At 46.7% G+C, this 20,874-nt stretch overlaps 1 protein-coding gene across 1 annotated transcript in view; it reads right to left on the reverse strand.

The window, feature by feature from the left end:
- Positions 1-20,874, reverse strand: part of LOC129866846 (neural-cadherin-like) — a 119,842-nt gene that overhangs the window by 28,864 nt on the left and 70,104 nt on the right. Inside the window, exons 18-26 of the mRNA XM_055939819.1 lie at positions 19,043-20,651; positions 14,655-14,748; positions 13,833-14,017; positions 11,802-12,028; positions 6,655-6,932; positions 2,417-2,631; positions 1,703-1,830; positions 1,447-1,574; positions 136-259 (exon numbers count right to left, since the gene is read on the reverse strand). Of these exons, the coding sequence (XP_055795794.1) occupies positions 136-259; positions 1,447-1,574; positions 1,703-1,830; positions 2,417-2,631; positions 6,655-6,932; positions 11,802-12,028; positions 13,833-14,017; positions 14,655-14,748; positions 19,043-20,651 (2,988 nt within the window). The remainder of the gene's footprint in view (positions 1-135; positions 260-1,446; positions 1,575-1,702; positions 1,831-2,416; positions 2,632-6,654; positions 6,933-11,801; positions 12,029-13,832; positions 14,018-14,654; positions 14,749-19,042; positions 20,652-20,874) is intronic.

The following is a 20,874-nucleotide window of genomic DNA, read 5'->3' on the forward strand; positions in this document are numbered from 1 at the left end:
GAGTCAACTAGACAAGTCAAGGAGTGAGAAAATGTAAGACATAATATGCAATGTCCAGAGCCTGAGATTGAGTTAGAGAGGTAAACTTGTTGTTGTTGGGGTGTTAGGGGAGAGCTCTAGACTTTTTTGTCTTACCATACTATCCACAACCAGGTTGCGCAGACATCCAGTGAAGTGCTTGTGCTGTAGCTGGGGATACTCATAGGACATGTTTTCGTTGACACCACCCAGCTGCAACACCTGACTCCCATTCAGGTACCTGTGGAAAAGAGGAGACACGTCATTGTCAATGCCTGTCCATTCAAACCATTTATCTGCCTGTCCATTCAAACCATTTATCTGTCTGTCCATTCAAACCATTTATCTGTCTGTCCATTCAAACCATTTATCTGTCTGTCCATTCAAACCATTTATCTGTCTGTCCATTCAAACCATTTATCTGCCTGTCCATTCAAACCATTTATCTGTCTGTCCATTCAAACCATTTATCTGTCTGTCCATTCAAACCATTTATCTGCCTGTCCATTCAAACCATTTATCTGCCTGTCCATTCAAACCATTTATCTGCCTGTCCATTCAAACCATTTATCTGTCTGTCCATTCAAACCATTTATCTGCCTGTCCATTCAAACCATTTATCTGCCTGTCCATTCAAACCATTTATCTGCCTGTCCATTCAAACCATTTATCTGTCTGTCCATTCAAACCATTTATCTGCCTGTCCATTCAAACCATTTATCTGTCTGTCCATTCAAACCATTTATCTGCCTGTCCATTCAAACCATTTATCTGCCTGTCCATTCAAACCATTTATCTGCCTGTCCATTCAAACCATTTATCTGTCTGTCCATTCAAACCATTTATCTGCCTGTCCATTCAAACCATTTATCTGTCTGTCCATTCAAACCATTTATCTGCCTGTCCATTCAAACCATTTATCTGCCTGTCCATTCAGACCATTTATCTGTCTGTCCATTCAAACCATTTATCTGTCTGTCCATTCAAACCATTTATCTGCCTGTCCATTCAAACCATTTATCTGCCTGTCCATTCAAACCATTTATCTGTCTGTCCATTCAAACCATTTATCTGTCTGTCCATTCAAACCATTTATCTGCCTGTCCATTCAAACCATTTATCTGTCTGTCCATTCAAACCATTTGTCTGTCTGTCCATTTGTTTGTTTTGTCCATCCATCCATCCTTCCAGAATCACACCACTCACTCGTGTCAACTCATCTGTATAGTACCTTATCTTAATTGTAACCAACACTGGATGACACAGTGGCTGCTACAATAATTGGAGTATGCATGGTAGATGGATAGATGTTCGTAGATCTTTTAATGCCTTTCAGAGGAACTATTTTGGCCATCGGCAATGCCTTCACTGGCTGGCAGGTGTGATTGGTGTGATGTCAGAGGGGTGGGATTCTGAGCAGGACAGTACCTGTCCCTATTGGGCGTGACTCCTCTGACTTCACAAGAAGAGCGGTCCTCGGTCATGGCCCAGCTGTCCACGCCCTCCGTCTCCATGACAATGGCACTGGAGCAGCGATCCAGGGTGAAACGCACTTCCTGAAAACCCAAGAGAAGAAGAGGAAGGTAACAATCTCTGCACACACACAAACATACACATACAGGTAAGAACATGGAAGAATGTGTGTTTTCAGGATGCGAATACAGCCATTTAATGGTTCGCTTACTTTACTGTTGCTCCTAACATCTAGACGGTGCCAGCGTCTGTCGGACACAACCACATTTCCCGGCAACTGCAGGACCAGGGTTCCAGACCCATGGTTGATTTTCAGGCTAGGTGTTCCACCAATCAGCTCTGAGGAGAAGAGAGGTCATCAGTACCAGCATCACCATGACATTCCACCTACTGACTTAAATGGTCAAAGTTCAACTGTGGTGTTGTATGCACTTCTGATGCTCTTGGAGGGATGTTGTTCAGTGTCAAATAGTCAATGCATACATATATACTTTACATGAAACTGTATATTTACTGTACATATGTAACGAACAGTTCATCCCAAAGGTACGGACCATTATCTACTTTTCATGAACAAGTGAAGTGAACCCATTAACAAGGTTACACTGCTTTACTTTTAATGTTTTGTCTCTGTCTGGGCTGTATGACTAAGCAACCTAATTAATCCAAATAGCGCTGGATATATCCCACACATTCCATTTGTTATTCAAATCATGCCCCTTGGTTGGACTGGAAGGTAGATGCAGTATACTTGCCTTTGTGTAACAGAGTTGGTTTGGTAAACCACGCTAGAGGGCTGATTAACCTTGCCTGAGACCTAAAGACTTGAGTTAGCTCCCAGTTAATGCCTAGGCTTTAGCTCAGAGGGCTTACGTGATCTCCATGGCCTGGGTTCAAATCCTAAGTGGGTAACACATTACCCTACCTATGGCCATGTAGTCCTCTGGGTCTCCGGGAAGCAGGGTGGCCAGAGGCCCGCTGTAGAGCAGCAGCCCATCCTCAGCCCCTGTGATGAACTCCAGGGAGAGATGGCTATCAAAGCACGGCCTTATGGGAGGAAACCAGGCATAGCCGTTGCCAAGGAAACTTCGCCTTGTCTGCTGGCACTCAGGACCCTCGTACTGCGGTGGGCACTGGCATCTGTGGTGGCATTGAAAAAAAGCACCCCAAAGAACATTAACAGTAATTTTTCCATATTGAAACATTATGACGGGGCTGGCTATATTGTCATATCTGTGTGTGTGTGTAAAGTGCTGTGCAACGTATCTTTATAAATGACAGGCAGGGCTTTCATCTACATACAGTAGCTACTTGTGCATTAGGCATGAAACACATCAAGTACATATTAAATACTGCATTGAAAACATTACATAGAAACACAAGTCGCTCTATCTTTCTATTCATTTTATTATCCTTATAACATTGTTTAGCTTGTGAGCCGAAACAGAGGTTTAGGGGCTGTAGAACTCCTCTAACTTACCACTGCTCAGCAGCACATCAGATCCCTTTGTTCGAGCATGATTAAGAACATGATTCCCACTTTTCTAGGCCCCCTACAGTATCACTGATTCTCAATCTCTCCTTGTTTCAGTCCCATTACTCTGCTGTGCAGATTCCATGGTATGGTGTAGTGTACGGACTCTCTCAGAAAAAAAGGGTGCAGTTAGGGTACAGTATTTTTCCCTGGGGTACACAAAAATCGAAATATACATAATGTACATTCAGAGGTACACATTAGATCTCAAATGATACTTTTCGGTACCTTTTAGGGGACATCTAGTATAATGGTACATTTTTGTACCCAATCATTGGAGGGTGGCTTAGTGTGGGCGTGGCTTTCAGTTATTATTTTGCACCTTGCAGGGTACCACTACAATGACAAGAGTTTGTACCCCAAGTACAGTGTATGTGTGTGCAAGAGTGTCTTGTGTGTGTGTGTGTGCGCACGCGCGCATGTGTGGGTGCATGTGGGTTTTGCAGGCAGAAGCACTCTGACTGATTTCTTTGTGATTACCTCTCCTTTCCCTTCCTTTGCCTTGATTACAGCTTATAGTGCTTCTATGGACCATTGCTAACTGAATGAAGAACAAAATTAAGCAGAATGAATTGATCGTCTTCATGGCATGTCTCCACTTCTTCATGGCATGCCTCCACTTATTCATGGAATGTCTCCACTTCTTCATGGCATGCCTCCACTTATTCATGGAATGCCTCCACTTCTTCATGGCATGCATCCACTTCTTCATGGAATGCCTCCACTTCTTCATGGCATGTCTCCACTTCTTCATGGCATGCCTCCACTTATTCATGGCATGCCTCCACTTCTTCATGGCATGCCTCCACTTCTTCATGGCATGCCTCCACTTCTTCATGGAATGCCTCCACTTCTTCATGGCATGCCTCCACTTCTTCATGGAATGCCTCCACTTCTTCATGGCATGCCTCCACTTCTTCATGGAATGTCTCCACTTCTTCATGGCATGCCTCCACTTATTCATGGAATGCCTCCACTTCTTCATGGCATGCCTCCACTTCTTCATGGCATCCCTCCACTTCTTCATGGAATGCCTCCACTTCTTCATGGAATGCCTCCACTTCTTCATGGAATGCCTCCACTTCTTCATGGCATGCCTCCACTTATTCATGGAATGCCTCCACTTCTTCATGGACTCCCTCCACTTCTTCATGGCATGTATCCACTTCTTCATGGAATGCCTCCACTTCTTCATGGAATGCCTCCACTTCTTCATGGAATGCCTCCACTTCTTCATGGAATGCCTCCACTTCTTCATGGAATGCCTCCACTTCTTCATGGCATGCCTCCACTTATTCATGGAATGCCTCCACTTCTTCATGGACTCCCTCCACTTCTTCATGGCATGTATCCACTTCTTCATGGAATGCCTCCACTTCTTCATGGAATGCCTCCACTTCTTCATGGGATGCCTCCACTTCTTCATGGGATGCCTCCACTTCTTCATGGAATGCCTCCACTTCTTCATGGGATGCCTCCACTTCTTCATGGAATGCCTCCACTTATTCATGGAATGTCTCCACTTCTTCATGGCATGCCTCCACTTCTTAATGGCATGCCTCCACTTCTTCATGGAATGCCTCCACTTCTTCATGGCATGCCTCCACTTATTCATGGAATGCCTCCACTTCTTCATGGACTCCCTCCACTTCTTCATGGAATGCCTCCACTTCTTCATGGCATGCCTCCACTTCTTCATGGAATGCCTCCACTTCTTCATGGCATGCCTCCACTTCTTCATGGCATGCCTCCACTTATTCATGGAATGTCTCCACTTCTTCATGGCATTCCTCCACTTATTCATGGGATGCCTCCACTTCTTCATGGCATGCCTCCACTTATTCATGGAATGTCTCCACTTCTTCATGGCATGCCTCCACTTGTTCATGGCATGCCTCCACTTGTTCATGGCATGCCTCCACTTCTTCATGGCAGGCCTCCACTTCTTCATGGCAGGCCTCCACTTCTTCATGGCAGGCCTCCACTTTTTCATGGCATGCGTCCGCTAGTGCATCTGCATGTCTACGAGCCATAAATCTTAATCAAAGAAATGACTTGATATACAATACATGCAGTGAGAAAAACAACACTTTCAATCCAAACAGGGGAGAAGCAGAATATTCTCACACCCCTGGTGAAAATTGATATGAGACGAACTGGGCTTGGTAGAGAATGTCACAGCCATCTCTTTCCATGCGGCGTCTCTGAGCATATGGCTCTGCTGTGCACTGTTAGGGTCTGTTTTCTCTTTTCTCTCCGTCTCCAACTCTGTTTATTCTGCAGAGGGCCAACACATGTCAGGAATACTGATCCATTTGGAGAGAGACAGGGGGATGGTTCTAGGAAAGACTTGTGTTTACACACACAGACAGATACGGAAGAAAGAGTGCATGCACGTTTGTGCTTAAGCATACACACATATGGGCAAAAGAACACACTACAGACACACACACGCACACACACACAAGCACATACCTTCCCAGGCATTTTCCATGTGACTCCAGAGAGCAATGCCAATCCAATCCAGACTCCAGAGCATGTTTCTTCCTCTGTTTTTCCCTTTTGACTGACACTATCTGATAAGGCAATGTCTCAGACTGGCTATTAAGCTCTCTCTACATGGGATGGTGCCGAAATTGGATTTTTTACGCACATACTGAATACACCTTGGGTTATATAGCAGCATCAATATTCTGACAAGGGCTAGGACTTTCTCTCACAAGACTGCAGACTGCAGCTGATGTGGCAGATAAAAAACACAGAATGCATGGCTGTGCACCAAATGGCACCCTAGGGCCCATAGGGCTCTGGTCCAAAGTAGTGCACTATATAAGGAAAAGGATGCCATTTGGGACACAGGCCATGAGCGTAACCCTCATGTTCTAAGGTTTTAAGGCGGACGTGTTCTTCTGTATGCACGTCTGTCTGGCTAACTTCACTTTACATGGTCATGTAAATGGTATTAAGTGGGATTGTGAAAAGTTGTCAGCACTTACAAGAGAGGGGTGGGTAGTTATTGTTGTAATCTCACTGGCCTACATTTCTTAAATCCTACCATTAATCCTCATCATCAAATTAGCTCCATCCTGTTTCCTCTGTGATGCGCCCACATGGGGCAATTGTACTGGGTTTTTATGGATTTCTGACTGCTGTATATGCTTAGCATTCAAGGCTCCAGCATATAATTAGGAGGTAATTCATCATTGAAATGTCAATTTTTTTTAACCCTTCATTTATTGTCATTCTAGTCTGAAATCATTTTTTCCCAGGTAGCTCTAGTGTCATTTCTGATTCGGATCTCATTTTCTCCACATCACTATCTCTGTAGATTTCCTCTTGACTATTTCAATCACATTATCTCAATCATCTCTTATTTGTCACCTATGAAAGTATATTTTATCTTGCATAATCAATTAAATACAATAAATACAGGATACAATCGTGTTCAATAGAGTTAAATTGGAAGAAAATGGTCAGAAATTGAGGAAAAAAGGGAGGAATTATCTACACTTGTCCAATAAGTATAGCCCTATATCTTGTTTTCAGCTATGATGTGCCTTACTAAACACAACACAGTTCACATGGTCCTCAGGTGAGGTGTGTTGCTGTAGTCGTTGCTCTCTGCTCACCTGTACCCACTTAGGGTGTCCATGCAGGTGCCTCCATTGAAGCAGGGGTTTGTGGGGTAGGAGGAACATGCCTGGTGGACACGGTCCCTTGCGGTGCAGCCACACACAGCTGAGGAAGTCACTGTCACAGACACCAGGGCCATGTTGCCAGCATCCACCAGGGTGGGCGTGTCACTGACGCTGAGGTATGTGGAGCAACCCCCACCCGCCCTGCAGTCTGTATACACACACTCATCCACCTGTACCTGGGACAAATTCACCCGCAGCAGAGACTGCAGCTAAGGAAAGAGAGAGAAAGAGAAAGAGAACGAGAGAGGGAGAGAAGGAAGGAAGGGGTGTGATGAGGCAAGCTGATACTCCTTGCACATAGACATATTTACGTTCAAATAACCAAGTGTGCAAAATGGCAGATTTATTTTCAATAAATGACTGAGGTCTGAGAAAGACAGACAGAGAAAAGAGGGTAGGAGATGGAGTGAGTGAGGGATGGAGGGAAGAAGCGGATGCTAAGATACAGACTGGAGTATGTTCCGGGGTTCATTCGATGGCATTGAGAAGTTTATTTAACTAGGCAAGTCAGTTAAGAACAAATTCTTATTTACAATGATAGCCTACTCCGGCCAAACCCGGACGACGCTGGGCCAATTATGCGCCGCATAATTATAATTATCAGCCGGTGACTGCTTTGATAAAGGTTAAATAAATAAAAATGTATAAAAAATGTATAAGTGCATTGACGACGTCGTCCCCACAGTGACCGTACGTACATATCCCAAACAGAAGCCATTACAGGCAACATCCACACTGAGCTAAAGGCTTGAGCTGACACTTTCAAGGAGTGGGACACTAGTCTGGACGCTTATAAGAAATCCCACTACGCCCTCCGACGAACCATCAAGCAGCCAAAGCGTCAACACAGGACTAAAATCAAATCCTACTACACCAGCTCTGATACTCGGCGGATGTGGCAGGGCTTGCAAACTATCACAAATTACATTGTGAAACCCAGGTGCGAGCTGCCCAGCGACGCAAGTGTCCCAGACGAGCTAAATGCCTTCTATGCTTACTTCGAGGCTAGCAACTCTGAACCATTTGTGAGAGCACCAGCTGTTCTGGAGAACTGTGTGATCATGCTCGCTGTAGCTGCTGCAAGAACTTTAAACAGGTTAACATTCACAAGGCTGCATGCCCAGAAGCATTACCAGAACGCGTACTCAGAACGCTGACCAGCTGTCGAGTGTCTTCATTGACATTTTCAACCTCTCCTTGACCCATTCTGTAATACCTATATGTTTCAAGTAGACCACCATAGTCCCTGTGCCCAAGAACGCCATGGTAACCTGTCTAAATGACCATTGCCCCGTAGCACTCATGTCTGTAGCCATTAAATTATTTGAAAGGCTGGTCATGGCTCACATCAACACCATCATCCCAGACACCCTGGACCCACTCCAATCCGTCCACCACCCCAACAGAACCACAGAAGACGCAATCTCTGCTGCAGTCCACAGTGCCCTTTCCCACCTGGACAAAAGGAACAACTAAGTGAGAATGCTGTTCATTGAATACAGCTCAGCGTTCAACACCATAGTGCCCTTTCAAGCTCATCACTAAGCTCAGGACCGCCACACTGACCCTCAACACCCTTCAGGGGTGCGTGCTTAGTCCCTTCCTGTATTCCCTGTTCACCCACGACTGCTCATGACTCCAACACCATCATAATGTTTGCCGACAACGCAACGGTGGTAGGCCTGATTACCGGCGACGAGACAGCCTATAGGGAGGAGGTCAGAGACCTGGCAGTGTGATTCCAGGACAACAACCTCTCGCTCAACGTCAGCAAGACAAAGGAGCTAATCGTGGACTACAGGAAATGGAAGGCCGAGCACAGCCCCATCCACATCAACAGGGCTGTAGTGGAGCGGGTCGCGGGCTTCAAGTTCCTCAGTGTCCACATCAGTAAGGAATTATCATGGTCCAAACACACCAACACAGTCGTAAAGAGGGGACAACAATGTCTCTTCCCCCTCAGGAGGTTGAAAAAATTTGGCATGGGCCCACAGATCCTCAAAACGTTCTACAGCTGCACCATTGAGAGCATCTGCATCCCCGCTTGGTATGGCAACTGCTTGGCATCCGACCCCCTTTTTAGTTACACTTTTATTTTACTATTTTGCACCGGCTCAATGCACACTCACTGGACTCTACCCACACACTCACACATACTACAATGACACTCCAACACACACATATATACTGTAGACTACCTACGACTACACACGCTCACACACATATTGACGCCACACACACATACACATAGAGACACTTTCACACTCTTTATATACACTGCTGCTACTCTGTTCATTATTTATCCTGATTGCCTAGTCACCCCTACCTACATGTACATATTACCTATTACCTCGTTATTTTTTTCATTGTGTTACTGTTTCCTTTTGTGATTTTTAGCAAATTTGTATTCTTTTTTAACATTGAACATTTTGCCTGGATTAGTGCCTGGATTAGGATCTGCGCGGGGGGTTCCTCTGCGAGGTAGGGTCACACTCCACGGGTGTTGTAGAGGAGTGCTACTCAAAGTCGTGGAACTGCAGTGGCATCGCAAAACGTAAAAAATCAAATACATAAATCAGAGTACAGATTATTGCATGGGACAATATATATACGTTTTATTTATTTTTAACCTTTATTTAGCTAGACAAGTCAGTTAAGAACGAATTCTTATTTACAATGACGGCCTACCGGGGAACAGTGGGTTAACTGCCTTGTTCAGGGGCAGAACGACAGATTTTTACGTTGTCAGCTCGGGGATTCGATCAAGCAACCTTTCAATGAAAAAATCTAAAGTTACAGATTTTACGGTTGTGACATTAGATTTGGGGTGTGGTAGGGTTGCAAGAAATTCTTTGTGAAAAGAATGTAGACCTTAGAAATTCTGTTGAAAAAAAATTGGGTCACCGCTGAAACCGTTTGAATACCATTGTTGTAGAGCATGAACCTGCAGGAGCGAGTCACTGCTTTGATGTTTGCAGAGAACAACAGGGTGTTTCCAGGGTCACACCAAGGTTCTTTGTACTTTGGGAGGGGGACACCGTGGAGTTCTCAACTGTGATGGAGATGTCTTAAAGCGGCAGGCCTTCCCTGGAGAGGAAGGGCAGCTCTGTCTTGTCAAGGTTGAGCTTGATGTGCTAGGCCGAGATATCTGCTAAGCACGCAGAGATGCGTGTCACGACCTGAGTGTCAGAAGGGGGTTGAGTGTCATCCGCATAGCAATGATAGGAGAGACCATTTGTGGATATGACGGAGCCTAGTGACCTGATGCATAGAAAGATGAGACGAGGGCCTAAAACCGAGCCCTGGGGGACACCAGTAGTGAGAGTGTTGTAAAGACACAGATCCTCTCCACGTCGCCTGGTACAGTAAGAGCGACCTGCCAGGTGGGATGCAATACAAGAGTGTGCAGAGCCTGAGACACCCAGCCCTGAGATGGTGGAGAGGAGAATCTGATGGCTCACTGTGTCAAAGGCAGTGGATAGATCTAGGAGGATGTGAACAGAGGAGAGAGTGTCAGCTTTGGCTGTGCAGAGAGCTTCCGTGACACAGAGAAGAGCAGTCTCAGTTGAGTGACCTGTCTTGAATCCTGACTACTTGGGGTCAAGAATATCATTTTGAGAGAGATAGTGAGGGGGTTGGTCAGACACAGACATTTAACATTTACATTTAAGTCATTTAGCAGACGCTCTTATCCAGAGCGACTTACAAATTGGAAAGTTCATACATATTCATCCTGGTCCCCCCGTGGGAATTGAACCCTGGTCCCCCCGTGGGAATTGAACCCACAACCCTGGCGTTGCAAGCGCCATGCTCTACCAACTGAGCCACACGGGACCACGGGACAGCACACTCAAGTGTTTTGGAAAGAAAATAAAGAAGGGATACTGGTCTGTAGTTTTCAAGTGTTGGTTTCTTGAGGAGGGGAGTGATTCAGGCCCGTTTGAAGTCAGAGGGGACACAAACAGTGGTCAGGGATGAGTTGATGAGAGAAGTGAGGAATGGGAGAAGGTCTCCAGAGAAGGAAAGAGGGAATTGGGTCGAGCGACAGGTTGTCAGGCGGCTGGACCTCCACTAGTTGCAGGATTTTATCTGGAGAGAGAGGGGAGAGAGAGGTCAAGGAGTAGGGAAGTTCTGTTTGAGTGGGACCAGTGGACTTAATAGGCTGAGTGAATGAGGAGCGGATGTCATCAACCTTCTTTTCAAAGTGGTTGACAAAGTTGTCTGCAGAGAGGGAGGAGGAGGGGGGATTAAGGAGGGAGGAAAGGTGGGTTAGAAGCAGAAGTTTGAGATTTAGAGTGATTGAAAGTGGCTTTAGCAGCGTATACAGAAGAAGAGAAGGTAGAGAGGAGAGAGTAAAAGGATGATAGGTCATCCTGACGTTTAGTTTTCCTCCATTTTTGCTCTGTCCATTACAGCCCTGTTCTGTATGTTCGCAATGAGTCACTCATCCACGTAGCAGGAGGGGAGGGCCGAGCTGGCTGGGAGGAAAGGGGACAGTGTGAGTCATAGGATGCGGAAAGGGAGGAGAGTAGGGTCGAAGAGGCAGAATCAGGAGACAGGAGGGAGAAAGATTTAGTATAAGGGAGAGGTGATAGGATAGAAGAGGAGAGAGTAGTGAGAAAGAGAGAGCGAAGATTGCAACGGAGCATGACCATGTGGGTAGGGGCTGAGTGGCTAGGGTTGGAGGAGAGGAGACAGAAAAGGAAACAAGATAGTGATCAGAGACCTGGAGGGGGGGTTGCAGTGACGGCATTGTTGGGAATGGGTTCGTAAGTAAGCATTTCACGGTAAAGTCTACACCTGTTGTTTTCGGTGCACGTGACAAATAACATTTAATTTGCTTTGATTTAAAAGATAGAGGGAAGGAGTTGGGGAGAGATAGAGAAAGAGTGAGGAAGCAGGTATGAACACACAAGGGGGAGAGTTGGTGTGAACAACATGAATGAAAAAGATATGAATGCACACCACACCTCTTGGCTGATAAAGAAATGATCTCAAGAACGCCAAGCTCTGCTATGCACCTAGAGATGTATGAGCTAAGATCCCTATCTTCAAGAAGGGAAAACCTTGAGGTGTACCTTCTTTTTATGCACCGCAAGGTATCCATGGAGTTTCTCTGGGCGAAGGTAGCTGTCGCTGTGCACAGAGAAGCGCACGTCCAGCGTCTTCAGTCCTACGTCTGTCAGGCTGAATACGTTGATGGCACCTGATCTGACGGACAGGTGTTCAGACAGGAAGCCCCTGAACATATCCTGTCGACTCGTCTTGTCCACCTGGGACTCAATAAAATCCCTGGCAGTGATGCCTACAGAAGGGAGAAATACAAACAAACACACACACACACACAGCAAGAGAGAGACACACATACACACATTCACTGAACGTTCACTACTCACTGACAGGCGGAGTGGATCAAAGTGTTCTCAGTCTTGGTTCTATTATCAAATGTAATCTCCAACATTCCTCTAGATTGACATATGCTGGCCACACGTCAGTTCACTCACCCATTAGGTGAAACTATTTTATTTACTGTTATTTAATTATTTCCAGCGAGACCCGACTCTTTGGCTCCGGTATAAACCATTTGACGGCCTCACTATTAAATAGATTTAGAGGTCAAAGCATTAGCTATGCGTCTCTTCTAATAATATCGGAGAGGGTGGAAAAAGTAATCTTTAATCTATACAAAATGAAAATGATTCCCTAGTATGCCTAATAGCCTTGTAGTCTATTCATACAATGGATTTTCAAATGTCAAGGACTAACCTGGCAGTTTGAAATTGACCTTTACAATTGGGATATGCCCAGAGAGAGCCACAAGACCAAGACATTAAACGGCATTTTTTTGGGTGAAAAAGGCACCACATGTTTGACACACACTGCTACTTGAAGTGATAGGGACTATTGGTTGTATAGATTTGTGGTAAAGTACATGCCTTACAGCTTGTAAGGGAGACGGTGAGACCCACATTCAACGTAAAATGCTTTGATCTTTAGGAAAAGCTTAAAAAGCAACCTGGATCCATTGGGTTTGCTTGCTCACAGTGGAGCCTCGGGAGGACCAATTCCAGATCCCGAGACTTTATAACTCATTTCTTCTTCTTTCTCCTGTTTAAATTCACTGAGCAGACGCTGATTCCACCTTAATTAATTTGACAACCTCATAATCACCCACTTAATGTCTGAGTTTATTCAATCATAATAACAATAACTTGGCAGTTATTGTCTTTCTCAAACCAAACACATTTCAATAAAAGCTACACTCTATATCGCTCCAACAAAGGAACGAAAGAAAAGAAGAAAAAAAACAGATGCTTGGTGTGGGTGGAAAGACAAGTGACAGAGAGCGAGAGAAAGGAAAACAAATGGAAAAAGTAACTTATGTTGACAGGTTCAGACTTCAGAGCTCGTATCAACATAAACTTTGTTAGATAATCTTCTCCCATAGAGCAATCCTGCTGTGGAGTAACAGCAGCAGCAGTAGCATCAATGTAGTTGCTGAACTGTGTGTGGGTCATGACTTGACTAGGGCCTGAAGCTTTTATTAATCCCGTGACCTGACAGGAAAAACTTTTGGCCCAAACTTTCTCCTGTCAAGTCACGTAATGTAGTCGTTAAAAAAAAAACTAGTGACCGTAGGCTCTGTCTGAAAACCTCACTAGCTGCCAAATTATTACTTATTCTGTTCTTGTTTCCTGAACTCCTCTCCAAGCTCATTGGATGAGGAGGTCCAGAGAGAGACCTTGAGTCCTATCCTCCAATGCGCTTTGAGAGGAATTGAGGAAACAATAAGGATAGAGGAAACAAGGATTTGACAGCTAGTATTCTTTTCAGACACAGCCTTTATCATGAGGGCCCTGTGTTTTGGCTAATCAAGTCACATGACCTGGATTTTAATCATTATTTTCAGCCTCTTCCCAGAAATTAGAATTAGACCAAAAATGAATGAAATTGTCTGAGGATGGTGCTATGACGTAAAAGAAAAGGGGACAGTTTGATGAAAAAGCTTTAAATAAAGGTTAAACTGTGACATGATTAACCAAAACACAAGGCCCTATCATAGACTGTAGATTAGATTAGAACGACACTGTCACGCTGCTGTAGCCTACCTGTGAGACGCAGGGAGGCTGACAAATGGATTGCCTTGTCCTCCAGCTCCCGCACGTGAACTGTGACCCGCGACACCACGTCCGGCCACACCCCATCCGACACGCCCACTCTGAGATAGTAGCTGCCCGCTAGGGTATGCTGTCTGATGGCCAGGTGACCTGTACTCTTGTCTAAGGTGAAATACCTGTTGGTAGGGCAAGGACGTTGTGGAAAACTTGAATGACTGGGTAGTATTCATTAGGGCGTGCAATGGAAAATCTTAAAAAAATATATAAATAAGGAAATAAGTGTATATTATTGGACAAGGCCAAAAAGTTCCTCCTTGTTCAAGTCCATATGAATAAAACAGGAATGTGTCAAATATGCAATTGGGATTTTTCTTTTACTCCCTGACTGTGTTAGATGCTAAATTGTAAACAATCGCAGAGAAAACATTATTTTATCCTTTTCCCCCCACAATTCCACCAGTTGACAGGATACAAATGCATCCTCTGATTGCTCTGAATATGATTGCAATGTTCAGCATAGTAGCAATCACTGTTGATCATATTTCTTCATCATTTCAACACATAGGGAACGTTCTTTAGGGGTCGAGGCCATCGGATCAGATGTACATGTTGAATAAGCACTCGCTGACCAAGTATGAAATGGTGTTGATTTTATATGACATCCTCCAATCCCTCCCATCTCTATTTGTATCCCTCATATGTTAACTGTTTAACTGATTAACTGTCCTGTACATAGGGAACTCCTGTAACATGTTGTCAACGGTGTGTTCTTACTTATGACTCACTCTCATTATAGACAAACGTAACACCTACTTCATTCCTCTTGCGTCTAAGGTGTAGGTCTTGTTGTCCCAATCATCAGGATCAGGGGCATAGACCTTGCCCAGTGAAGTAGTCTGCATCTTTCCTGTACAACGCACACAAAGACATTGATTTTGTCTGAAAACAAACCCAACGTGATAGAGGCCCCAGGTCGCTTATCTTTAGCCCTTTTCTTATTTGCTGTTCTGTGATTCTGCTGTTTCTGTTCTCCCTATTCTGTTCATGAGTGTGAAGTCCCACTGTCTGGGTTGAATAGACTCCCAGTATTTGAGCTGCGAGGAGCGCTGAGGGCTTAAGGAAGTCAGGGCTATCTCAGTATGGATTATGTTATTATCGAGTCCCAGCGCCAGGGTACTGCAGCTGGGTAAACAATGGGAGCCTGTATGAATGTACGTGTCATGTTGCTGCAGTGTTTCATACAATTACTGAAAACTAAACTGAAACAGCCAGGTCCATGATCAGAATAATTAATTGGCCTAACAATCCCCCCTGAGGAACACCACAGATCTCGTAATGTTCAGGTCAACATTAGGGCCAGATACAATTAGTAGAGCGGAGAGCGTGTGGGGGGTAGAATGTTGTTAAACCTGAAGGAAGGATTTGCAATCAAGAATCATGAAATGCTGAAAAGAAATTGTAATATTAGCCGCAGGTGTATCAATTACGCATTCAGACAACACAGGTACGCAGAAAGAACATTTCCTACCTCAGTCAACTCTTAGTCCGCATCCTCCCTGCTGTGCTAACTTGGGTAAAATCCTGGACCCATATTCACATAGCATCTCAAAGTTGGAGTGCTAACATTGGACACATTTGACCTTTTAAATCATAATGAATAAAAGGGGGAATAAAAATCTGAACCTAAATCAGCAATCCTTCTCTCAGACACTCCTACTCCCAGACACTCCTACTCTCAGACACTCCTACTCCCAGACACTCCTACTCTCAGACACTCCTACTCCCAGACACTCCTACTCTCAGACACTCCTACTCCCAGACACTCCTACTCTCAGACACTCCTACTCCCAGACACTCCTACTCCCAGACACTCCTACTCCCAGACACTCCTACTCTCAGACACTCCTACTCCCAGACACTCCTACTCTCAGACACTCCTACTCCCAGACACTCCTACTCTCAGACACTCCTACTCCCAGACACTCCTACTCTCAGACACTCCTACTCCCAGACACTCCTACTCTCAGACACTCCTACTCCCAGACACTCCTACTCTCAGACACTCCTACTCCCAGACACTCCTTCTCTCAGACACTCCTTCTCTCAGACACTCCTTCTCTCAGACACTCCTTCTCTCAGACACTCCTACTCCCAGACACTCCTACTCCCAGACACTCCTACTCTCAGACACTCCTACTCCCAGACACTTCTTCTCTCAGACACTCCTACTCCCAGACACTCCTTCTCTCAGACACCCCTACTCCCAGACACTCCTTCTCTCAGACGCTCCTACTCCCAGACACTCCTTCTCTCAGACACTCCTACTCCCAGACACTCCTACTCCCAGACACTCCTACTCCCAGACGCTCCTACTCTCAGACACTCCTACTCTCAAACACACCTAGACCCTCCTACTATCAGACACTCTTAATCCCAGACACTCCTAGACACTCCTACTCTCAGACACTCCTACTCTCAAACACACCTAGACCCTCCTACTATCAGACACTCTTAATCCCAGACACTCCTAGACACTCCTACTCTCAGACACTCCTACTCTCAGACAATCCTAGACACTCCTACTCTCAGACACTCCTAGACACTCCTACTCCTAGACACTCCTACTCTCAGACACTTCTACTCACAGACACTCATGGACACTCCTACTCCTAGACACTCCTACTATCAGACACTCCTACTCCTAGACACTCCCACTATCAGACACTCCTTCTCTCAGACACTCCTAGACACCCCTACTCTCAGACACTCCTTCTCTCAGAGAATCCTACTCCCAGACACTCCTACTCCCAGACACTCCTACTCCTAGACACTCCTACTATCAGACACTCCTACTCCTAGACACTCCCACTATAAGGCACTCCTACTCCTAGACACTCCTACTATCAGACACACCTACTCCTAGACACTCCCACTATCAGACACTCCTTCTCTCAGACACTCCCAGACACTCCTACTCCCAGACACTCCTTCTCTCAGACACTCCCACTATCAGACACTCCTTCTCTCAGACACTCCCAGACACTCCTACTCCCAGACACTCCTTCTCTCAGACAATCCTACTCTCAGACACTCCTACTCCCAGACACTCCTACTCTCAGACACTCCTACTCCCAGACACTCCTTCTCTCAGACACTCCTACTCCCAGACACTCCTTCTCTCAGACACTCCTTCTCCCAGACACTCCTACTCCCAGACACTCCTACTCCCAGACACTCCTACTCTCAGACACTCCTACTCTCAGACACTCCTACTCCCAAACACACCTAGACCCTCCTACTATCAGACACTCTTACTCTCAGACACTCCTAGACACTCCTACTCTCAGACACTTCTACTCTCAGACACTCCTAGACACTCCTACTCTCAGACACTCCTAGACACTCCTACTCCTAGACACTCCGACTCTCAGACACTTCTACTCACAGACACTCCTGGACACTCCTACTCCTAGACACTCCTACTATCAGACACTCCTACTCCTAGACACTCCCACTATCAGACACTCCTTATCTCAGACACTCCTAGACACTCCTACTCTCAGACAATACTAGACACTCCTACTCCTAGAAACTACTAGACAATCCTACTCCTAGACACTCCTACTCTCAGACACTCCTTCTCTCAGAAACTCCAAGACACTTCTACTCTCAGACACTCCTGGACACTCCTACTCCTAGACACTCCTACTATCAGACACTCCTTCTCTCAGAGACTCATAGACACTCCTACTCTCAGACACTACTAGACAATCCTACTCTCAGACACTACTAGACACTCCTACTCCTAGACACTACTAGACACTCCTACTCCTAGACACTCCTCCTCTCACACACTCCTTATCTCAGAAACTCCTAGACATTCCTACTCTCAGACACTACTAGACACCCCTACTCTCAGACACTCCTAGACAATCCTACTCCTAGACACTCCTACTCCCAGACACTCCTACTCTCAGACACTCGTACTCTCAGACACTCCTACTCCTAGACACTCCTACTCCTAGACACTCCTACTCCTAGACACTCCTACTCCTAGACACTCCTACTCCTAAACACGCCTTATCTCAGACACTCCTAGACACTCCTACCCTCAGACACTCCTACCCTCAGACACTCCTACTCTCAGACACTCCTACTCTCAGACACTCCTCCTCTCAGACACTCCAAGACACTCTTACTCCTAGACAATCCTGATCTCAGACACTCCTACTCCTAGACACTCCTACTCCTAGATACTCCTTATCTCAGACACTCCTACTCTCAGACACTCATACTCCTAGACATTCCTACTCCTAGACACTCCTTATCTCAGACACTCCTAGACACTCCTACTCCTAGACACTCCTACTCCCAGACACTCCTACTCTCAGACACTCCTACTCCTAAACACTCCTTATCTCAGACACTCCTAGACACTCCTACCCTCAGACACTCCTACTCTCAGACACTCCTACTCTCAGACACTCCTCCTCTCAGACACTCCAAGACACTCTTACTCCTAGACAATCCTACTCCTAGATACTCCTTATCTCAGACACTCCTACTCTCAGACACTCATACTCCTAGACATTCCTACTCCTAGACACTCCTTATCTCAGACACTCCTAGACACTCCTACCCTCAGACATCCTAAACTCAGACATTCATTCTCTCAGACACTCCTACTCTCAGACACTCCAAGACACTCTTACTCCTAGACACTCCTGCTCCAGACACTCTTACTCCAAGACACTCCAACTCCTAGACACTCCTACTCCTAGACACTCCTACTCCTAGACACTCCTACTCGCAGACACTCCTACTCGCAGACACTCCTACTCCTAGACATTCCTACTCTCAGACACTCCTACTCCTAGGCACTCCTACTCCCAGACACTCCTTCTCTCAGACACTCCTTCTCTCAGACACTCCTTCTCTCAGACACTCCTACTCTCAGATACTCCTACTCCTAGGCACTCCTACTCCCAGACACTCCTTCTCTCAGACACTCCTACTCTCAGACTCTCCTTCTCTCAGACACTCCTACTCTCAGACTCTCCTACTCCCAGACACTCCTACTCTCAGACTCTCCTTCTCTCAGACACTCCTACTCTCAGACTCTCCTACTCTTAGGCACTTAATGAATACCAAAAGTTTACTGAAAAAGTTGTCTGACACTTGTCTTAAAGTGAGGAACTCACCCCTCCGGCTGTGGACGTAAATCTCCTTCTCTCCCTCCTGGTGGGCGTTGTCGTTCTGGTCGCCCACAGTGACGGTGAGTGTGTTGGTGACCGTCATTGGCGGACGACCGCTGTCTGTCATGACCAAGGGCAGGAAGAACTCCCTCTGCCGCTCGCGGTCGAAGCGGTGCAGCGCCGTGAGCGTTGCCGTGCCGTCACCATGGTCTTGCAGGTGGAAGTCAGGGGCGTAGAGGCGAGGGAGAGAGAGGGAGAAGGGAGGCCCGTTCTCAAGGGAGTCCCTGTCGATAACGTGGAGCAGGGTAGAGGTCTGGTTGAGCCACACCACCTGTGGAGCAGGGCTGTTCTCCCAGAGGACAGGGTTATAGGTCACCTCCAGCTCTGGCCCATTGTCATTTACATCCAGCAGGCTCAGCTGGACCGTGGTGCTACCCGTCAAGGCTGGACTACCCCGGTCTGTCGCTAGGACAACCAGTTGGTACTCTGCCACGATTTCTCTGTCTAGCGGGCGGGTCACGGTCATGATGCCGTTTCCGTCCACTGTGAAATGACTGTACGGGTCTGACTCTGGGGAGATGCTATAGATTATTTCCCCATTCAGGTCAGAGTCTGAGTCGCTGGCCCTCACCTGGGTGATACTGGTTCCCACTGCAACATCCTCTGGCAGAGGGGCGAGGGGGTAGGAGGTGGGGGCGAACACTGGGACGTGGTCATTCTCGTCTACCACCTGGATGATGCAGTGGATGAGGCTGGAGAAGTCGGAGTCCTCCACACGAATGGTGAGGTTGAATTGTTGCTCGCCGGGCCTCTCGTAATCCAGCCTCTTTCTCAGCCTCAGAGTTCCAGACTGCTCTGCTTTGTGGCTCACCATGTAGAACCTCTCACCCTGATCCCCTGCCACCACACTGAAGCCCAGCAGGCCGTGAGCCCCTGAGTCTGGGTCCACAGCATCCAGCTTCAGCACGGTTGAGTCTGGAGGGCTGCTCTCAGACACACGAGCCCCGCACCACTTCTCTTTGAACCGGGGGGTGTGGTCATTCAGGTCCGTGATGATGATAGTGGCGGTAGCCGTGCCCATCATACCCTCTCCATCCTTGGCTTCAACCACCAGTTGGTGCCGCTCTGCCACCTCCCTGTCCAACCCACCGGTTGCCACTGAGATGGTGCCTGTACTGGCGTCAACGGTGAAGAAGTCGGCGGCTCCCGCGTCATGCGCGTTCTCGATGATACGGTAGGAGAGGATGGCGTTCTGACCCACCGCCGTGTCATCAAGGTCCGTCGCCGTCATCTCCATCACGAAGGTACCTGGGGGCGAGTTCTCGGCCACGTTGCCGTGACAGCCGTCGGGCACGCAGACAAAGGAAGGCGCATTGTCATTGATGTCCCAAACGTTGATGATGACATCAGTGAAGCCGGTGAGCCCCTCCCCTTCCTCGTCTGTGGCCAGGACCACAAAGCGCCACACTGCCCGCTCCTCGCGGTCCAGTGTCTTCTGGGCGTATATTTTCCCTGTGATCTCGTCGATCACAAACTTAGACTCCGATCCCTGACCGTGAAGAGAGTAGCGCACGGCAACTTGGTCTGCATCCTTGTCTGGGTCTATGGCTGTCACCTGGAAAGACACACAAAACTCATCAACATCGGTGTGTGTGTGTGTGTGTGTGTGTGTGTGTGTGTGTGTGTGTGTGTGTGTGTGTGTGTGTGTGTGTGTGTGTGTGTGTGTGTGTGTGTGTGTGTGTGTGTGTGTGTGTGTGTGTGTGTGTGTGTGTGTGTGTGTGTGTGTGTATGCCTGTCTTTATAAGCATAAATCCCATCAATCTATTTGTTTATTTATT

Source organism: Salvelinus fontinalis, chromosome 12, assembly GCF_029448725.1.
Source record: "Salvelinus fontinalis isolate EN_2023a chromosome 12, ASM2944872v1, whole genome shotgun sequence".
Classification (NCBI taxonomy): Eukaryota; Metazoa; Chordata; class Actinopteri; order Salmoniformes; family Salmonidae; genus Salvelinus; species Salvelinus fontinalis.